Source organism: Pagrus major, chromosome 1 (genome assembly GCF_040436345.1).
Source record: "Pagrus major chromosome 1, Pma_NU_1.0".
In the NCBI taxonomy this organism is placed as follows: domain Eukaryota; kingdom Metazoa; phylum Chordata; class Actinopteri; order Spariformes; family Sparidae; genus Pagrus; species Pagrus major.
In genome coordinates this window covers 20009634-20028866 of record NC_133215.1, presented here as the reverse complement: position 1 = coordinate 20028866, position 19233 = coordinate 20009634, and the positions used below count along the sequence as shown (strand labels likewise).

General features: G+C 43.3%; 1 protein-coding gene across 2 annotated transcripts; it reads right to left on the bottom strand.

Annotated features, from left to right (window-relative positions):
- Positions 1 to 1689: 1689 nt before the first annotated feature.
- Positions 1690 to 18335, bottom strand: smarca4b (SWI/SNF related BAF chromatin remodeling complex subunit ATPase 4b). 2 transcript variants are annotated; one of them, XM_073468151.1, is made up of 34 exons: positions 18254 to 18335; positions 17430 to 17680; positions 16617 to 16749; positions 15299 to 15829; positions 15011 to 15109; positions 14664 to 14922; positions 14428 to 14554; positions 14130 to 14303; positions 13853 to 14026; positions 13581 to 13754; positions 13402 to 13449; positions 12566 to 12696; positions 11638 to 11695; positions 11452 to 11561; positions 11193 to 11340; positions 10947 to 11110; positions 10794 to 10860; positions 10511 to 10621; positions 9738 to 9980; positions 9523 to 9636; positions 9279 to 9386; positions 8720 to 8806; positions 8545 to 8591; positions 8303 to 8469; positions 7990 to 8153; positions 7496 to 7756; positions 7336 to 7413; positions 7031 to 7249; positions 6650 to 6912; positions 5214 to 5322; positions 4987 to 5088; positions 4520 to 4652; positions 4125 to 4264; positions 1690 to 3937 (listed from the first exon to the last, which is right to left on the bottom strand). In XM_073468151.1, exons 2-34 carry the CDS (start codon positions 17640 to 17642, stop codon positions 3902 to 3904), a joined length of 4992 nt encoding a protein of 1663 aa, XP_073324252.1. In that variant the 5' UTR covers positions 17643 to 17680; positions 18254 to 18335; the 3' UTR covers positions 1690 to 3901. The 2 variants fall into 2 exon arrangements, with proteins under 2 accessions (XP_073324252.1, XP_073324261.1); XM_073468160.1 differs by lacking the exons at positions 10511 to 10621; positions 10794 to 10860; positions 10947 to 11110; ... (13 more) ...; positions 17430 to 17680; positions 18254 to 18335 and adding an exon at positions 10175 to 10437.
- Positions 18336 to 19233: the final 898 nt, after the last annotated feature.

The window sequence follows — 19233 nt, the reverse complement described above, 5'->3', positions numbered from 1 at the left end:
AGGTCAAGTTAGGCTGAAGCAACATCTAAAAGTCCAGGAAGTGATTTTACATTGTAGTTTTTAAACATTTCCTTGTATGAAAAGTTTTAAATCCAAGGACATTTTACAGGAAAACTGTTTTAAATATATGTAGTTCAAAAAGCTTGTCCTGCTACATGAGGCAACGGTATGATGTCAAGACTGACCTGTGTTTGTTTGAGACTTCCTCCTAGTGGTCAAACAGAGGCATTACACCTCATAGATATAGACAATGATAGAAGTTTGAGCTGAAGTGTGGCCCAAAATCCAAATCCCTGTCCGTTAAAAGGCTTTTGTTGTCACAATTCAAAATAGGACCCAAATGCAGACACACAGAGGCAGGCAGGTTGAAAACAACAAGTGAGCTTTAATGAGCTGATCCAGCTCCAGCTGTCTAGTGTGAAACCAAAACCAAAAGACAGGCAAAGGAAAGTCCAAGGAAAAAACTAAAGAGAAATACAAAAATGAGGACAACCCAGAAAAACCACAAGGAACAAATCAGGGACAACAGGAACACATGAGGACTGAGGAGATATGTTGGTGGAAATAGACATACCAACAAAGAGTGAGGGAACAACACATCCCCTAACGAGGGGATGAAAAACAGGTAGAGAGACACTGGGAACAGGGCAGTGTCAACGAGACTGATGTGAGACAGGTGCTGGGGGAATCAGACTGGGGAGGACCACAGGAGGGAAACAACACTGGGAACACAGGTGAGCAGGAAGTAGAAATTGACAAGACACATGAGGATATAAACTACAGAATAAAACAGGATACAACTAACCAAAAACCAAAACCATGAAATTGCGAATATCAAAATTGATCTGGAGTGCTAAAATACATCACACGAGGGCTGTAATGGCTATGTTCATTAGTGATCAATCTGCTGATTATTTTTTTGATTGTATAAAACGTCCACACACAAAAAACAGATAATAAATAGCTTGTTTTTGTTCAACTTACAGTCTCATACTCAAATATATTCAGTTTACTGTCATATAAGACAAATAAAAGTAGCAAATCCTCACATTCTTTTGCACTTTTGCTTGAAAAAAGTGACTCAAACTCTTTATCAATTATCAAAACAGTTGCCGATTAGAGCTGCAGCAAAATGATTATTTTCAAAGTTGATTAATACGTCGATTATTTTCTTGATTAATCGTTTCGTTGTTGGGTCTATAAAATGGCAAAAAAAAATTTGAGCTGCAAGTGATCTGATAAACTGCCTCCACTGATGTCACTCAGTTAGTTGCATTGTGGGTAATGTAGGCACCAGGTTTTGCAAAGCAGTCCGCTGGTCTAGTTATTTTACTCCTATAACGCTGCTGGACTCATTATGGACAGTTAAGAAACAAATGATCAAACTAGAGGTTTTTTATTCCACACATTCTTCCTCCTCTTCCAAACGTGGTACCTACATTACCCACGATGCAACTTAGCTACTGAGTGACATCACTGGAGGTAATTTACCAGATTACATGCAGCTTCCTCTGGAGCCACAAAAGGCTTTGTACTACTGTTTTCACGTATGCAGTAGTACTCTCCAAGACCTGTAAAAATGATGGCGTTACCCTTTAATCCTTGCAGCTCTAATGTAGATTACTTTACAAACAACTAACTAATTAAATGACTACTTTAGTCAAGCATTAAATCATACAACTGACAACATTCACTCTTACTGTGATTTATTGTTACGATTTGAGTTTCAGCGACAATGACGACAACAACACAGACAAAGCCCAATAATTTAGTGGAGGAGATGTCGATGCTTTGGTTGTATGTTCTTCACGCTAGTTATCTACCATAATGAAAAAAGTACAGTACTGAACTTGCGAGCTGTACACACGTGCATTGACATTATACTCTAAAAATACTCTATACAGTATATATCCAACACCATACAGCCAAGAGGCGTTCACAAGCAGAGAGGAGCCGCTGTCCCTCTGGTCCTTTGTCTTGAAAATCAGTGACATAAAAAGTGCAAAGAAGAAATACATTAAACATGTTTTGAAAACCTAAAATCACCGCACAACAACTGAAGGAGAAGCGATTAGAGTTACAGTACTCGTCGATGAATTACGACCTCATAATTCTTTAAGTCTACAATCAACAGTTATAAGTGCTTATATTGGAAGTGTAACAGGAAAGCAGCAGCATGGTGGAGTAAATTGTTTTTATACTGTACCATTTATACAATATTTGGAAAATGACCTGAACTCAGCTCCATCAAACCTCAGTCAAATGTCTGTGTTGAGTCGCTGAAGAGCTTCTGAGAAGTCTGGAAACACCCTGCAGCCACAGCGGGCTGGATTTCCAACTGAAACAGCCAGCGTGATGTACACACACCTCGGTAATCACAGTGGCTCCAATGAGGCTGACTGTCGTTACAACACAGCTCCACAGTGAAACATAGGTGAAACATCAGGTTTGTTTACATGTGTGGCCAGAGGGAAGGGAAGGTGAGGTAAGGTGGAAGCTTCACGCTGGGTGAAAACAGCTCCGTCTAAAAACATTTTCTGTTTACATTCAACGTTGTTTATTTCACTTCACTGGCTCCTGCCCGTTGTAACTCCTCAGGGTTAGCTAAGGACGAGGTTCTGGATGTGAATTGTGCAAAATATGAGAAAACCTTGATAAATATAGACCTTATAGGAGATTAAATGTCTTGTTACTTGTTTGTTAACAACATAGTTACAGTATATCAGAGTATAACTAATTAAATCTGTATCCTCTGAAAGGTGCAATTTGTAAGAAGTGGCCAGAAGTAACTCCAAAAGGGGTAGTATGTTTTACGATGGGTTAACGAGGCAATTAAGCTCATTTTAGTTTGGCAAACGAGAGAAATCTGAATTCAGAAGGTGTACAGTTGTGTAAAATATTTCCTTTCTTGTCATTCTGTGATGTTTTTTTACTTATAAAACTAAGTAGCAAACTCACAGCTGAAACTACAGGAGCTATCTTGCAGTGCAAAGTGGTATTATGAGAGAGGACGGCCCAACACTGTTGTTTCCTCACCCTGTTGGTAATGTTTATGTTTGTGAATGTTTTAAACTCAAATTCTGAAATGTTTTTGCAGTATATTTTATAAGTAGAGCTGGAGAGGACTCTCAGTAAAGCAAATGCAAATCATGACAAAATTAATAGCACAATTAACTTGGTTGAAATTGTCTAAATATATTAAATAATCATTGAAGAGGGATTCAAAATCTCTTCAAACGGCATTAAAATGTACTAAAAGGACAAAAAAACTGAACTGCAGTGTGTTAGTTGTGTCTGTAAACGGACAACAGTCCACACTCGATTGTGTTTGTTCTTGTTTATCGCAGTAAAGACCATTTCTGTTACGTGTCACAATATACTCTTATATTGATTTTTGCCTCGTCCCTAACTGCCAAATTTACGTTTCTTAGTTTTTCTCGGCCACTATCTTCATACACATCAGAACAAACAGATTATACATCTGCACAGACGACATTCTCAGTAAAACTGATCAAAATCTCTCCTGACATTGCAAATAAAGAAAAAAAGCTCCTCTGATCCCTCTGTGAGACTTTTTCAGCAGAGAAACAGAGAAGCTTTAATGCAGCGACGTGCATAGACCCATTGATTTGTGTATTTTATGATATAAAGATAAGATAATCCTTTAATAGTACCACAACGGGGAAATTTGCAATGTGAACTGTTTTCTATGTGACACCTATATGACTGGTTAAATAATAACAACACAGTATGTACCTGTTCCTGTATTGACAGTATTGGAAACCTTTCTATTTCAGTCCTGTCACATTTGACTGAGGGTGAATGGAGTTGACAGACTCATGTTTTATTTACTCTATGTGCGGTGCTTTATGCTTCCTTCTCTTCCACATTACAGTACAGTTCAGGACTCCTCATCAGTGGCACTGGGGGAGCGCTCCTGGAAAAGAGACGAAAGAGAAAACTAGAAAAGGTCGACAGGTCATCGGGGTGTTCACCTTGGTTTTGACCTCTGAATAACAGCTTTTGTTAGTTGTATTAATGCTGAACTTTGAATATTGTGTTTCCTTTATCCCTCTACACTCTGTTATTAATCTGTTTCCAACAATAAAGGTAAGCACAGTTACCTCTTCCTGCTCATCCTCAGAGTCGTCATCACTGACGACAGGTTTGGCTCTGGTGCGTCCTGTTCGTCTGCTGCGTCCCTTCCCTCGATCTCCAGCTTTATCCTTCCTTCCCAGGCGAATCTTCACTTTCACTGAACGAGCTGGAGACAATCAAACACACAAACACACACATGTCTATGGTATGTTTATGGTGTAAGTACGACTAAAACTAATCTAAAGCATGAAACAGCATTACTGACAACGAGAGGTGAAACGTCTTCAAGAAACTGAAACACGTCCAGTTGCCTACGATATAGCACTTAGCATTGCCATGACCTGGATGACTGAGAACCTTCGTCAACATATGACTGAGTAGTTTCTCCTCTGCCACTCTCCTCACACAGACATGCACATACTTTCGGACTCTGATCCTTCCTCCAGCTCGTCTTCCTCTTCCTCACTGTCCTCTCCCTCACTTTCCTCCTCCTTCTCGATCTTTTGCCTCAAACTGGTGAACACTGACTGGAGTACGATGGAGTCTTCATATATCTGCTCGAATCAGAGAAATAGGGTAGAAGACAAACTGTTTATAGTCAACAGTGTGTACATACGGGCAACACTGACAGAAAAATAAATAGTTTTCAGCATTCGCACTTCATGTACGACAAATTACATTTTAGTTAAGAACTAAATCAAGTCCTCTGCGATGCATGATATGATTTAGGTAAGGTGGCCCTGAAAGCTCAACAAACTGCATTATTTCTACAGTTATTGTCGCAGTTATGACTGAGATATTATTTATTTGCTTTCTTTATGTCTTTATTTGGCAGAGAGAGGTGTTTCGCTTTGTCCGTGAGTGAATACTGTGCACAGTGAGTCTCACCAGCGACCCCTCCAGGTTGAAGGTCTGAGCGTTTTGGAAGAGCAGCATGACGTCTCTCTCCAGGTCACCCAGACTGCGGTAGCGATGACCTCGAATCCTCTCCTACAGTGAAGATACAGCTCATACATCACTTAGTAAATGAGACAAAAGTAACATATTATGTGCATTTGTTAACTTATAAATCTATAAATAATCAACACAGCGATCCTTTCCTTCTCTGATCTCACCTTGATCTTCCTGAAGTCCACAGGCTTACGGATCAGTTCGTAGTACTCTGGCAGCTCTTTTCGAGACGGAAGCTGGATGAAGACCTCGCTCAGCTGACGCCCGCTGGCGCTGCAGGAAGTGACATCATCAGGATTAGACAAAACAAACACAAAGGCTCCTCATGAATTAAAATATAACTATTTTAAATATCGATTAATCGTTTCAGACATTGTCAAACATTTGCTGGTTTCAGTTTCTTAAATGTCAGGATGTGTTGCTTTTCTTTGTCATTTCTGATAGTGAATGAAGAGTCTTTGGGTTTTGGACTGTTGGTTGGACAAAAGAAGCAATTTGCAGATGTCACTTTGGGCTCTGGGGAATCGTGATGAGCATGTTTCAAACTTGTTTGACATTTTATGGACTAAACAATGAACTGATTTATTGTGAAAATAATTGGTAGATTAATCGATAATGAAAACGGCTGAAGCCTTATTTCTCTTACACAATCTCTGCTGATTAAAGTAGCATGACATTAAAAAGTGTATATAAAATGTGAAAAAGAAACTTCTGCTTAAATATAGTTTTCTTTATGTCACTCTCCAGCGTGTACTGGTATGTAGTAGTTCGTAGTAGTGTCGTGTATTTGATGTAATTTGTGTGGCATCTATAGGAAAAGTTGTAGTTTTCCCACCTGTTTTCTGTGTTCATCTGTGTTTCACAGGTTGATGGGTGCCTCTGTATTTAAGCCTGTTTCTCCATCACTCTCTGTCTTCTGCTTGTGTCGCCCTGGTTTGCACTGGTTGGTTTATTTATTTGCACTCTTGGATTTATGTTCTGTTGCCAGATTTTTATGACGTGCCTTTTGTTTTTGTGGACTTCAGCTTCATTTTATCCAAGCTCGCCTTTTGTTTTTCAACCTGCCTGCCTCTGTATCTTGCGTTCGGGTCCTTTTTTCGAACGTTGGATTCAGTGATAAATGTATCAAACTCTGAGGCTTTGGAGAGAGTAGAACAAGTGTTTTTGGCTTCTGTTCATTGCTTTAGGAAAAAACACATTATTTCAGGCAATGCGTATAAGCAGCTGTGGAAACTTTGTCCAAGGACGTGTTACATAACTTCTACATTGACCTTCAGTTGAATCTAAAACGTGATGGTCACATTTCACAACAGAGATGGTGCAGAAATCATGAGTGAGGACGTGATACAATTAAGTAATGCTGGAAAATACTGCAATAGAAGTGTAACTACTCATTTGTCATTTCCAGCTGTGTTTCACACATGATCCTTGAGTGTTGAAATGTTTATTTATTATACTCATTCTATGGTAAAGGTCCTGCTGCACCTTTAATATCAGCTTTTATGCACTACAAAACATGTCAACTGTTATACATAATGTTTATAACTCAAAGAGAACTTCACATGTGTCACAGACTACAGCCAAAGCTCTTTTCTGCTACCTGTCTTTATACTTGATAACAGCATCCACTATCTTCCTCATCTTCTTCGTGAGGGCCGGGGGATTTGGGGAGAGTTTCTCAGCAGGCGGTCGTCCCCTCTTCCTCTGCCTCTTCCCATCTTCATCTTTGTCCCCTCTACCTCGTCCCCCCGAAGAAGAGGAGGGGCCAGGGAGGTCCACGTCGCGGTCCCGCTTCCTCTTCCGGGTCGTCTTTTTGTGACGTACCTCTTCCTCCACCTCTTCCAGCGTGCCCTCCTCGATCGCCTGCACAGGAAAGACACAGACAGTCAGATTACAATAAAGCTATTTTATTTATTTTGTCTTTTAATTCAAATTTGACATCTGCCTCTCAGCACTGTCCTATCCCCATGAGGCGAATCACCTTAAGCCACTGCTTCTCAGTCAGTGAATCGCTATAGTCCACCTCCTTCCGCTGCCGAGAACCTCGTCCAAACATTTTCTCCTCCTCCTCCTCGCAGGTCAGCCGTTCAACCTCAGCATCGTCCTTCATAATCCACGTGGGCAGCTCGTCCTCCTCCATAAGACGAGGCTTTCGACGCGGGTTACGGGCCTCCTCGCGTCGCCGGTCTAGATCCATACGCTGATGAAGGGATAGGAAGAAGAAAGGGCAAAATTAGGGCTGTTGATGTGGACTTGTATGAGCTAAATCATCTTCAAACCACTGACCATGAACTGGTCAAACTCCTCCTCACTCCTCGCGATCATCTGGTTGACCGTCTCGTCGTCTGGCACCTCGTCCTCCTCCTGAGTACATCAGACACACATTGGCAAGCAGCGCTTAAGAAATCACACTTTAAAATTGCGTGTCGCTGGTGCTTGCACACACATTAATGCGTAGACACACTTCCTGTCCCCAGACCTCGTCTTGCTCCTCGTGTTCCAGTATGGCCTGCAGGAAGGCCCTGCGCTCGTGGCTCGAAGATTTCTGGTCGAACATGCCAGCCTGGATGACCTTCTGGTCCACGTTCAGTTTGTACTTGGCAGCAGCCAAGATTTTCTCCTCCACACTGTTGACAGTGCAGAGACGCAACACACGCACCTCGTTCTGTTGGCCGATACGGTGAGCTCTGTCCTGGGCTTGCAGGTCCTGGGAAAGAGAATTTGTGGCCGGGATCAAATGTTACTCTGAGAGAAAAGAGACGGTTGCCCAAGTCCATAAGCCGCAATAACTTCGGTGGCACCTCACTTGTAAACGTGCATCTAATTTTTTAAACCCCAACAAACTAAATACTGGCAATCAATTATAGTCTTGTCCTAAACTCTGGTTTCTGTGCTGTTGCGGGGGTCTCTCTTGTAAATTAAAACAAATGTGCATCACACCTGATGTGGGTTCCAGTCAGAGTCAAAGATAACCACAGTGTCTGCAGACTGCAGGTTGAGGCCGAGGCCTCCAGCTCTTGTGCTCAGGAGGAAGATAAAGTACTCTGACTCTGGGTCATTGAATGTCTTCAGTAACATTCCTCTATCCTCAGCCTTCGTAGTGCCTGAGATGTAGGACAGTAAGGACAAGAGAAAACAGCAGGTGAGGAAATAGAAGAAAATACAAAACAAAGCAAGAAACGAGATTTTAGGGAAACGAATGAATGAAATATAAACAAAATACACAAACACTTGTGAAAGTAAACTGTCTCACCATCAAGACGCAGATACTTGAAGCTGCGATAGGCAAAGTAGTCCTCCATGATTGTCATGAGTGAGGTCATCTGACAGAAGAGCAGCACTTTGTGGTTTGTGGCTCTCAGCTTTGGTAGGATTCGATCCAACACCTCAAACTTTCCTGATGCCCGATACAAGTCCAGACTAAAGACAAGGCAGGGGGATCAGGTTACAATTTGTCCGTGTGTGATCTTGAACTAAACCAGACTTATTACTTACCCCTGGACTATCCCACCAGAGAATCCTAAATGTTCAGAGAAGGATTCCTGCAAAAACAATAAAAAATGTATTCTGTAATTAAGTCAAACACAATCAAAAACTTGTCTGCCTGGAAAGAGAGATTTTCAATCACACACGGGGGGAAACAAAAACTGGAGACAAAAGGTTGTTGTACCTCTATTTGCTGGAACATGTACGGGTGGTTACAGATCTTCCTCAGCTGCATGATGGTGTTCATCAGCGTCTTTGTGCCTCCTTTACCCTGGTAAACACAATGTGCACAATGCCTGTAATCACAGTTTTATTCAATCATTTCACATTTATTCCTAAAGGCTCGTCCAAGGACATTTATCTAGACATCAATTAAACCAGTAAGTATTTATAAGTGAGAGCCGAGGACCAAATAAGATCCAGTTTCATACTCTCATTTCATATCAGTCATCTTGTGAGGCATCTTGTTTTTCAAAATTGAGTTTAGATACAGTGATCATGAATATCATTAAGTTTATTTCTGCTACAGATCACAGTGTACTGTATGCTTGACATCTTTCACCTAGGCATGTTATTAAACTATCATGCTGTACAACTATCATTTCCAGAATAAAAAAAAAATGTGGCCGGTATACTTCCTAGTGACAGTTTAATTATAGTTTTCAATAGTTTAATTTTGGTGTTAGTTAAAAAGATGCCCACATTATAAATTCCCACAGAGCTGAAGTGTTTTTCACCCTCACCTTCTTGTCTTTCTCTGATCCGTCAGTGAGCAGGACCCCCTTGGCCTGCATGTGCCTGTACAGCACCCTCTGAAGAGACGACATGTCACACTTGATCACGTATTCCACCTATCAGATGGAGAGACAGGTTGATTTAATGGAAGAAGTGGACAACAACAGAGGACATCAGTATATCTGTTATCAGCTCTTCTGGGCCATTCTGTGTTTTTGTGTTGGCATGTATCCTGAAATAGGTGAAACCTGCCTTCTCTGGAAGTTGAGCCTCCACTTCCTTCTTTAATCTGCGTAACAGGAAGGGCCGAAGCACTTTGTGGAGACGACGGATAATCAAGATGGTTTCCTCTTCATTCAGATCCACCTGGAGAGTAAAAGAAGGAGACATTTGACAAGAAAGACATTGTACCTTCCGCCTGATATCATCTCTCAAGGACTTATTTAAAAAGAAGAAGTCCTGCACACCTTCTCTCCAGTCATGGCAAAAGGAGCGTTGAACCACTGCTCGAAGGTGCTGCAGCTCTTGAAGATGGTGGGCAGGAGGAAGTTGAGCAACGCCCAGAGCTCAGGTAGTTTGTTCTGCAGCGGCGTTCCTGTCAGCAGGACTCGCCGTGGGGCCAGGTAGTGCGTGTTCAGAACCTGGGTCAGCTTACAGTGGTGGTTCTTCATACGGTGGCCTTCGTCTACGATCATGTACTTCCAACGAATCTGGAGAGCAGAGAGGGGGAAAGAAATGTTGATGGAGCTTCTATTATTCTGTCTCACAGATCCAAACTAACCAAAAACAGAGAGAGCTCATGAGGAAGATCTCTTGCCCAGTTTGTCCTCATGACACAAGCTGGCTGGGTTCCGAGCCTTGAGCTACCACATGGGGAAAAACTCGTCTGAAGTACAACACCCACCTTTCAGCACAGTCAGGAAGCCTATATGACTACATGAGTGCAAAGCAGCATGACAGCCATAGAGGACAGTGGGAGACTCGGTATACAGGCGATGTCAGCACCTAGGAGAAAGCACTGAGACGCAGCACAGGGGGCGGTCAGATTGGCCACGATCAAATACTTTGAGGGGACTTTGGGGATTTGGGGAGCGGGAGCCAACAAACAAAAACACAGCGCAACAAATAAGCAATGAAATCTTGTTGTGTGCATGTGTAGAGGGAGAGAGTTATACTATGCCTGCCTGGGTGTGTTTGTGCATGTCCTTCTGCTTGTGTTTACTTGTACATCACAACTCACCTTGGCCAGTACTTGTTTATCCTTGATGATGTACTCGTAAGTAGTGAGTAAAACATTAAACTTTCCACTGCGGAGTTGGGGAACGAAGGCTCTTCTCGCAGCCGGAGAGCCCTGAAAGACATCATTTGGGAAAGATCAATGAAAGATGGCGTCTGAAATGACATTTTGTTGCTTTAATTCAACATTTTATGATAAAAGCAAGAATATAATGCAGTGAATTGTCACATTTAGTGTGCCGGAAGTAAGAACAATTCATTTGGGTGGTGTGAATGTGAAACCTCACCTTGTAGGACACTTTCACGACCGTCGGTGCCCACTTATCAAACTCATACACCCAGTTAGAAAGAGTTCTGTCAAGGACAGACAGCTCAGTTATCACTCAACAAATTAGTAGTGTCTGCAGTGTAAAACTAATAATGTTGCAGCGCTGGCTCACGAGAGGGGTACAATGATGAGGTAGGGTCCATTGAGCCGTTTGAGCTCCATGAGGTACGTGATGAGGGCGATAGTCTGGATGGTTTTTCCCAGACCCATCTCATCCGCCAGGATCCCATTCAGGTTATTGTTGTAGAGTGAAACCAGCCACTCCAGACCTTTAATCTGACAGACGAGGACGTGAGAAAGTCTGTTTTACGTGACAAATCAAGAATATCATGTAGTTTATTTAATTGTGCTTGTTTACCTGATACTGTTTGAGTTGTCCATTTATTAATAAACTGGACTGTTTATCCACCCTCTCTGTGACGGCGTGAGCCACGGAGTAATACGATTGGAGCCCTCGGGCGAACGCTGCACCGCTGTATTCGTCATCCACATCCTGTTTAGCATTTCTGCAGAAACACATAAGAGTTTTGTAACACCTTTTGATCACCTGCATTTAAAAAAAAAAAAAAATAGTACTAAAAATGTATTAAAATGTAGTTCTCCGCATATGTGCTCACTCAATGATGTGTCTGACGTCCACCTCCGACACGTCTTCGCAGTCAGGGTCTGTAATCTTCTTCTTTTCCTCCACCGGTGTAGCCGACGGATGAGGCTCCTCCTCGTCCTCCTGCCAGACAGCTGGTCAGTGATTGGAGCAGTGAATATGAAACTGGCTTCAAACATCGTCTTTTAAAACAACCCACCTCCTCCTCTTCCTCCTCCTCGCTGTCTTCACTGTCTGAGCGGGGAGCCACCTCATAACTGGACAAAATACATGCACACTTAAATTAAATGAACAGACTGGAAAGAGCAACTTTGAGAATAAAACTGTGCAGCTGAGGATAAAAGCTATGTTTTAGCTAAAAGCAAAAAAGGTTTATCCTCTGTACAACTCAACTGTCATCAGTCTGAGCTGTACTTCAGGGGTAATTAGGCTCAGCTGTACTTAGAAGTTAATGTTGCATATAGTATTTACCACACTATCGTATCATACAGATAGCACAGTAAATAACTAACAATTAGTTAGCCTGTTAGCTAATGTTCGGCAATTGAACATTTACCACACTAACATGCAGTGAGCATATTATAACTAACATTCAGTTAGCATGTTAACTAATGTTTTGCAATTTAATATTTACCACACTAACATACAGTTAGCATATTAACTAATATGCAGTTAGCATTTAAGCTAATGTTAAGCAATGTAATGCTTATCACATATACAGTTAGTACATTAACTAACATCTAACTTATAGCTGTTAGCTCGTTTGCTAATGATTGGCAAATTCATATTCATCACATCAACATAGTTAGCATATTAACTAACTAACAAGCAGTTAGCATGTTAGCTAATGTTCAGCACGCCAACAGGAGACATGCTAGTTAAGTAAAAGTAGAGGATGTTAACAGGCTGATAGTTAGCATCCAAATTTAATATTTTGATATTAATATTTCTGTGTGTTAATATTCAGCGTTTCAACATGCATACATTTCACCCGCTGACTAGAATCAGTCAACAGACTGACCGACATTCCTGCACCTGCAGCCACACCACTTCTTCCTGAGGCTAAAAAGACCCCTCCTCTCCACACGCACTGACAAATCACGCTTCCTCTCTCCAGTCGGTCTCACCCCGGGTTCATCTCCAGCCAGGTCTCCAGCTGTCCGGCTTTAGGAGCGTCCACCCCCGTCAGGATGTTCCCACTGTCAACATGGATGACCTTCACAGGCAGGTCACTCATCTGACTCGTCTCATCCAGAGGCTGCAGGGGAGGATGAGGGTTATCTGTTGTACTGGGTAGTTCGGACTTGGTTTAAATAGAGACTAAATTAAATAAGACAAAGCTTCAGACAGTTTACAAAATATTCCAAAAGTATCCATTAATTATGATGTAGTAGTGTAACCTGCATGAGTATTATTTCTACACATATTTTATTCTCTTTCGGGTTTCTTTGTGTTTATTACATTGTAACTTTTATGTTTGATCACTTTGAGACTTGTATATATAAAGTGATGTTTGATCAAAATGTTGTGCAGTAACCGTGAACTTAAGAGCACTACAGGAGCAAAGAGCAGTGGCAGGGTTAGAGTCTACTCTTTGCCATGACAACATTGAGAAGCAAATCGTGACCTCCTGAAGCTTGTGTGAAATTTGATCTAATGTTTGAAAGGACGTCTCCATAGAGACAGGAGACAGCAACAAAACAAAGAATCAGGTTTGCATTCGTGAACGCAGCCTTTTTAAAGAGCAAGTATACATTTTAATAAGCAGCATGAGGGCTGCAACTAATGATTACTTCCATTGCTGATTAATCTGTTGATTATTTTCTCCATTAATTGATTAGTTGTTTGGTCTATAACATGTCAGAAGGCAGAGATGATGACCTTAAATATCTTGTTTAGTCCACAACCCAAAGATATTCAGTTTACTGTCATAGAGACGTAAACAGCTGCTGCATCTGCTCACCTCTCCATCAGGACCCATGGAAGGAGTCTGACCCTCTACAGTCTCCATCTGCAAGTCAAGAAGAAGTTGACTAATCCCAACACAGATCACATACGACACTCGGGTGTAGAAGTCGTTGATTATCAGAAATAACAATCACAGCTGTTGTAGCTGACGGAATAAATCTGTGTCTTCTCTACCTTCTTCTTTTTCTTCTTCTTCTTCTTCTTTTCCTTGAGAGCCTGTGCCGCTTTGTGAGCTCTGACCAGCTCGGTGAGGTTGGCGACATACTCGTCAGTCTGCTGCAGCAGGTAGGCCAGACGCTTATCCTTCTTCTGGTCAATCAGTTTACGATAGCCTTCCTCATCCTCAGCCTGGCAGGACCGACAAATATACAAGTGTGTGAAGTGAAGTAGGATGTGTTTGCTGTCTTGTAATTTATGTGCATGCTTGCGTAACTTTATCTTCTTACCATAAGCCTCCTCATCCTCTCTTTTTCTATACGCTCATTCTCTTTCTTCTGCTCACGTTCAGTGTTGGCGTGGTAGGTGGCCACAGCTTTGGTCAGTTTCTGCATCTTGCCTGTGATGGAGCGGTGGTACTCTTTGAAGTCTTTGGCGTGCTGCAGGATGCTGTTAAGGTACTCCTAAGATTAGAGCGCAAGTTTGGGTGAAGGACAATTCAGACAAAACAAAGGAGAAAATACCACTTTGAATCTTTTCACAGGTGACGTCACAACCATCCTCTACCTGATGTTTCTGCCTGCGTTTGCGCTCCTGCTCAATCTTCTGCTGTTTCTCCAGTTTCTCTGTGATGCGGGCCTCGCGCAGAGACTGACGCTTGCTTCGCTTGTAGGCCTTGGCGTCAAGGGCGGTCTCTAGAGCCGTGTCACGACGCATACACACCACCACCTCCTGACGAAGCTGTCGACAAATATACAAACATGGACTCGTCGACACCACCACCACTGACAGCATGCAGAAATATCATGATGTGCAGGTTTTAAAGGTGAAAATGTGAAGTCTGATGATGAAGTGCATTGTGTACCTGTCTCTGGAAGTTGAGCAGTCGGAGGGCTTTGAGCTCTATGGTAGCTTTGGTACGTAAATCACCAGCCAGAGAGCCCGGCAGGTTCTCCAGTTCAGCGATGCGATGAGTGATACGCGCCTGTAACCTGAGGGAGCAAACAGTACTCAGCTGCCGTTTCAGATTGAAGCTGCTAAAGTACAATTCACTCACTTTCTACTCCAGTAAAAGTAAATGAGATGGAGGCTGTGGCATACCTGTACTCCCTCTCCTGCAGTATCTCCACCGGGTCGAGGCCGCAGGGTTTCTGGATGGGGGTAATACGGTTCTGCTTGGCGTGGTAAGGCATCATGGGAGTAGGCTGTGCCGGCTGGCCAGGGGACTGGGTCTGTGGAGGCATTACTGGGGAGGCAGCAGGAGGAACTGAAGGAGGAGCAGGAGAGGGCCGGCCAGTCGGCTGAGGGGGAATCAGCTTTTGGGGTGCGTTGGAGGGCGCTGCTGCATTCACCATGGGGCCTGGAGGGAAGTGAGGGGAGGGAATAAATGTATTCTAGTTCAGCGATGGCTGACAGGTTTCACAAGGTCTTACAGCAGCAACACATACCTTCAGGCCAGGACTTGGGAGGTCCGTTTGGGTTTTGTCCCTGCATCCCAGTTGGAGTACCCGATGGGCCTGGAGGAGGCATGTTTGGACCCATCATTCCTAAAGAAATAAATAAGCACAGATTCTCTTATGTCTAACGGCACATTTAAAACAGGTGTATTTTGAAATTTGAGGCGAAGACTGTGGGATTTTTGCTGCTCACCACAGGATGAAAATTCAATGTAACACACAGGTTTAAAGATCGTAGGATATAGCTTGGTATTCCAAACATTTCCTATCCATGCTCACCATGAGCTCGACTGTAGCCTGAGCCCATTGGCCCAGGCCCTGGTCCTACTGGTCCACCCCCTGGTCCGCCTCCAGGTCCAGGAGCCAGGCTGGACATGGGCTGCGGCTGCTGCATCCCAGGCATCGGCCTCTTCCCCTGCACAGCCATCTGGAGGTGGTCCGGCAGGGGCTGTCCTCTGGCCAGCATCTTATAAGCCATGATCTGGGCTCTGAGTTGGTGTAATTGGTTCTGGTTGAAGGGAGTAGGGCCTGTCGGGCCTCCAGATTCAAGGCCAGATCCGAGGCTGGGGACAGTGGAGCCCAGACTGGGTCCAGGGCTGGGGCCTGGGCCGGAGCTCCCTGGAGGGCCAGGCCGGTTATTGGGACCCAGAGTGTGTTGATCTCCACTGGGGCCATCTAAAGGTGTAGAGGCAGAGCCTGGGCCACCAGAGGAGGAGGAAGAAGAGGATGATGGCATGAGAGGTCCAGAGGGAGGACCGTTTGAAGGGACAGGACTGGAGTGGTCAGAGCCACCTAATGGAGAGTGGTAACCTGGAAGAGACAGACAGGAAGACAGACAGGTAGATAGGTAGATGACGGGGTGCTGGGTGAATGCAGCAGACGTTTACTCACTGGGTGAGTAATTTGGGACATTTTGGGAAATAAGATTATTTGCTTTCACATGGGGCTCAGTGACTTCCTGGAGTTTTGTTGTCACTGTGACTGTTGTCACAAGATATAACATGTTCATCAGTGAGCTTTGGAGGTGCTGGAAGGTGAATTTTTTTACCTTTGGATGGAGGCAGGCTAACCGTCTGACCGCCAAGCTAAGCTGTAGCTGTACATTTACCATAAAAACATGAGAGTGCCATCAATCTTCTCATCCTACTCTTGGCAACAGAGCAAATAAGCTGATTTCCCAAACTTCTTTTCTTGAACAGACGCCTGCAGCACAGCCTGATGAGCAATGAGCTATTCCCTAACAAATCCCACCAGACTGTTGTTTCATAATTTGTTTTAACTCTGAATCACAATGCTAAGCCCGTCTGTCTGGTTGTCTTGCTTCATTCTATGTATCACCTCCTTACAGCCAGCTGCATGCAGAGTCCAAACTGTTAACGCCTCCCTGCAGGCGATTTGTAGTAACTGATATTAAAAGAAAGATGTTGAAAACAATGTCTCATTTCACAGCTTATGACCACAGAGACACACCTTATGAGCCAACCAGGCTGCATGACTACACCATCACATATTTGTCACACCTAAAAGCACACAACTTGTGTTACACAATGCCGGAGAGGATGGGATTACTTAAGATACAGCTACATAGCATGTCTACCTTGCGAGTGTTGGTCCAGAGGACTGGGTGGGGGGCCCATACCGCTGTGCCCGCCCTGTCTCATAGACAGTCCCTTCATCTGGCTGAAGCGGCTCTCCTCACTCATGCTCTTCTCATGCAGGCTCTCCATGGGCTGTGGGAGGAATCAACTGTTATAATCAGTCCCTGTGGTAGGATTATTAGGTAGCTGCAGCTAGAGAAAAAGGACATGAAGTGAACATGAACATGAAGTGAAAAAGCGAGACCTTCCTCGTCTTTCTCGGCTGCCCATACAAGCCTGTGGGCCATTTTTAAAGTTGTTTAATGCTGCTGGACTGTGAAGGACTCTGTGAAGGATTTTCTGGGACAGCACAAAGGATGTGACTTTATGCATGTTCCAGAGTGCCTCGTCTCAGTGTTGACGGAGAGCAACAGCAGCTAACGCTAGTCCACCAACATAAACTACGCAGAAGTTTCACAGAGCCCCTTTAAAAAAAATGACAAAAAGACAATACTATTATATAAAAAAGTAAGGAGTTGTAAGGTAATGACAGTCACATGGTCTGTATGTGTTCGATGTCAGTGTATACATGTGTCCATTATGGGAGCTTTAATGAAAATTTTAAGTGGCTTAACTTTCCTATACACCAAATAAAATAATAAGATAATGACTTTTGAATTTTGCATTCAAACATGCTCTATGTGATGTCTAAACTCTTTTATATGCATAAATGAGCCTAAAATTGTGAGATACTGATGTAAAAATAGCTGCTGACACTCTTTGAATCAACTGGAATTAACAGTCGCCGAGTGTCTCAGTTGTAAGATCCTTACTTTGTGCAGAGGGTGCATGTCCTGACCGTATCCAGACGGCCCTGGCTGGGAGTGCCCAGAGGAAGGAGGGCCGGGGCTGGGGCCCATCATACTGTGAGAGGAGCCCGGTGAGGGTCCGGGGCTGGGGCCCAGCATGGCCCCAGGGGAGGGACCTGGACCAGGTGAAGGACCTGGGCGAGGGGTGCCTCCCATGGGGGGATCTGGCGTCGACATCACCCTGGATCTCCTGCTCCCACCTGAGCAGCAGGGACCTGATAGAAAGGAGAGAATTGACAGAGAGAGGGTGGGAGGAGGAAATGATCTGTGCAGAAGAAGTGTGACAACTATGCCAAGGTTGATAATCTCAATCTGCTTCATTCAGTTGTTTGATTAGAGAAAACTTTTGAAAATATCTTGACAGTGAAGCTGCACACGTGCCTTCACCTGTGCTTTTCTGATTAATGAAGTGGGTTCACAGTCTTTGCAGGATTTGGGTGAATTTTGTCAAACACCTATCAGATGAAGACCTTCTCCTGCTGCGCTGCACCAAATCACCCGTTGCGCGCATATACAATTACAGCTGCAGGGTCTACCGCTGCACTCGCACTCAACACGGGGAAATACTGTAAATTATGCACATGAGTCCATGCTACAGAGAATTTGCTCACTCAGACCATCAAAGGGTGTCTCGTTAAATATAAAAAAGGGGAATGGCGGACTGTGGTTGTGCGACTGACCTACCCGCATCAACAGGACAGGCTGTCCTGCGTGAATTTCTGCGCTCCCGACTTTAGATTTGTGGGAGATAGAAATAACGCAGCAGTTGTCGCAATTAGTCCACTCACCCTCTTTGTAATCTGCCTTCAAGCGTTGATTTGTTTCACCGACGTGGCTCGAGCGCCCCCTCCACCGCTCCTATGACCGAATGTCTAGTCACGGCTGCCCGGCAACGCGCATGCGCGCGCAGCCACAGCCACCACTGTACTCGCACTGTTCATCACCTCTGGACTGTTTGGTTTGTTTGTAAATGTGCAGATGATCTCCAATGTTCACTTTCGTTATACAGCGAGGAGAATAAACGAGTCTGTAATTCTTTATGATTTATGATAATAATCGAACAAATATTAATTTTGAACAAAAGTGAGCATAAAAACTAAGATAGCCCACAATATTTTTCAGAAATGCGTAACTGCATTCAAGGGTATTTCAAAGGCTTCTTTAGACAAGTTAATTATTTTTAAAAATGCCTCAGAACTTGCAGACACTGCGGCCTAAACACATAAAGTAAAGCTTTTAAAATATGAGACCTTTTCTGTATGGGACTATTTTCACAGTATAAAAATAAATGAGCATGCCACCTTAAGACATGCACCTATCTCAGAGTACATCTACAATAATCTGAAACTACAGCAACGTGTTACACAGTGTCACTGCATCTCTTGTAAACAGCAGATTTGACTCAGCCTTCAATATCACTGAATCACGAGAATCAAGTTGTTATGAAGTTTTGTGCATTTGCTGAACTTTTGAAGACTTTTTTGGAATTCCTGCAAACATTATTATATTAACCGCCAGAATAAACTGGTGAAATTGAGATTTGTCACATCTGTCCTGAAGATTTGTGTGTGCTGCCTTTATACATTTGGGTATTCAGCAGTTGGAACGGGCATCCTCTCAGAGATTATTATTTTATGCATTTTTCCAGTGAATTTTGAAGAACAAAATCTTTTAAACTGATTGGAATGACAAAGAGTTATTCAAGGGCTTGACAATATATATCCATATACCATTATCGTGATATCAGACTATGTACCATCTGAGATTT

Excerpts from the sequence above, each read along its gene's own strand:
- smarca4b (XM_073468151.1), bottom strand. The coding sequence starts at position 17,642 with ATGTCGACGCCAGATCCCCCCATGGGAGGCACCCCTCGCCCAGGTCCT. Across the intron at positions 13,450-13,580 it reads AGAAGAAGAAAAAGAAGAAG|ATGGAGACTGTAGAGGGTCA; the intron begins GTAGAGAAGACA and ends CTTGACTTGCAG. Across the intron at positions 5,323-6,649 it reads GTTATCAAGTATAAAGACAG|CGCCAGCGGGCGTCAGCTGA; the intron begins GTAGCAGAAAAG and ends CACTTCCTGCAG.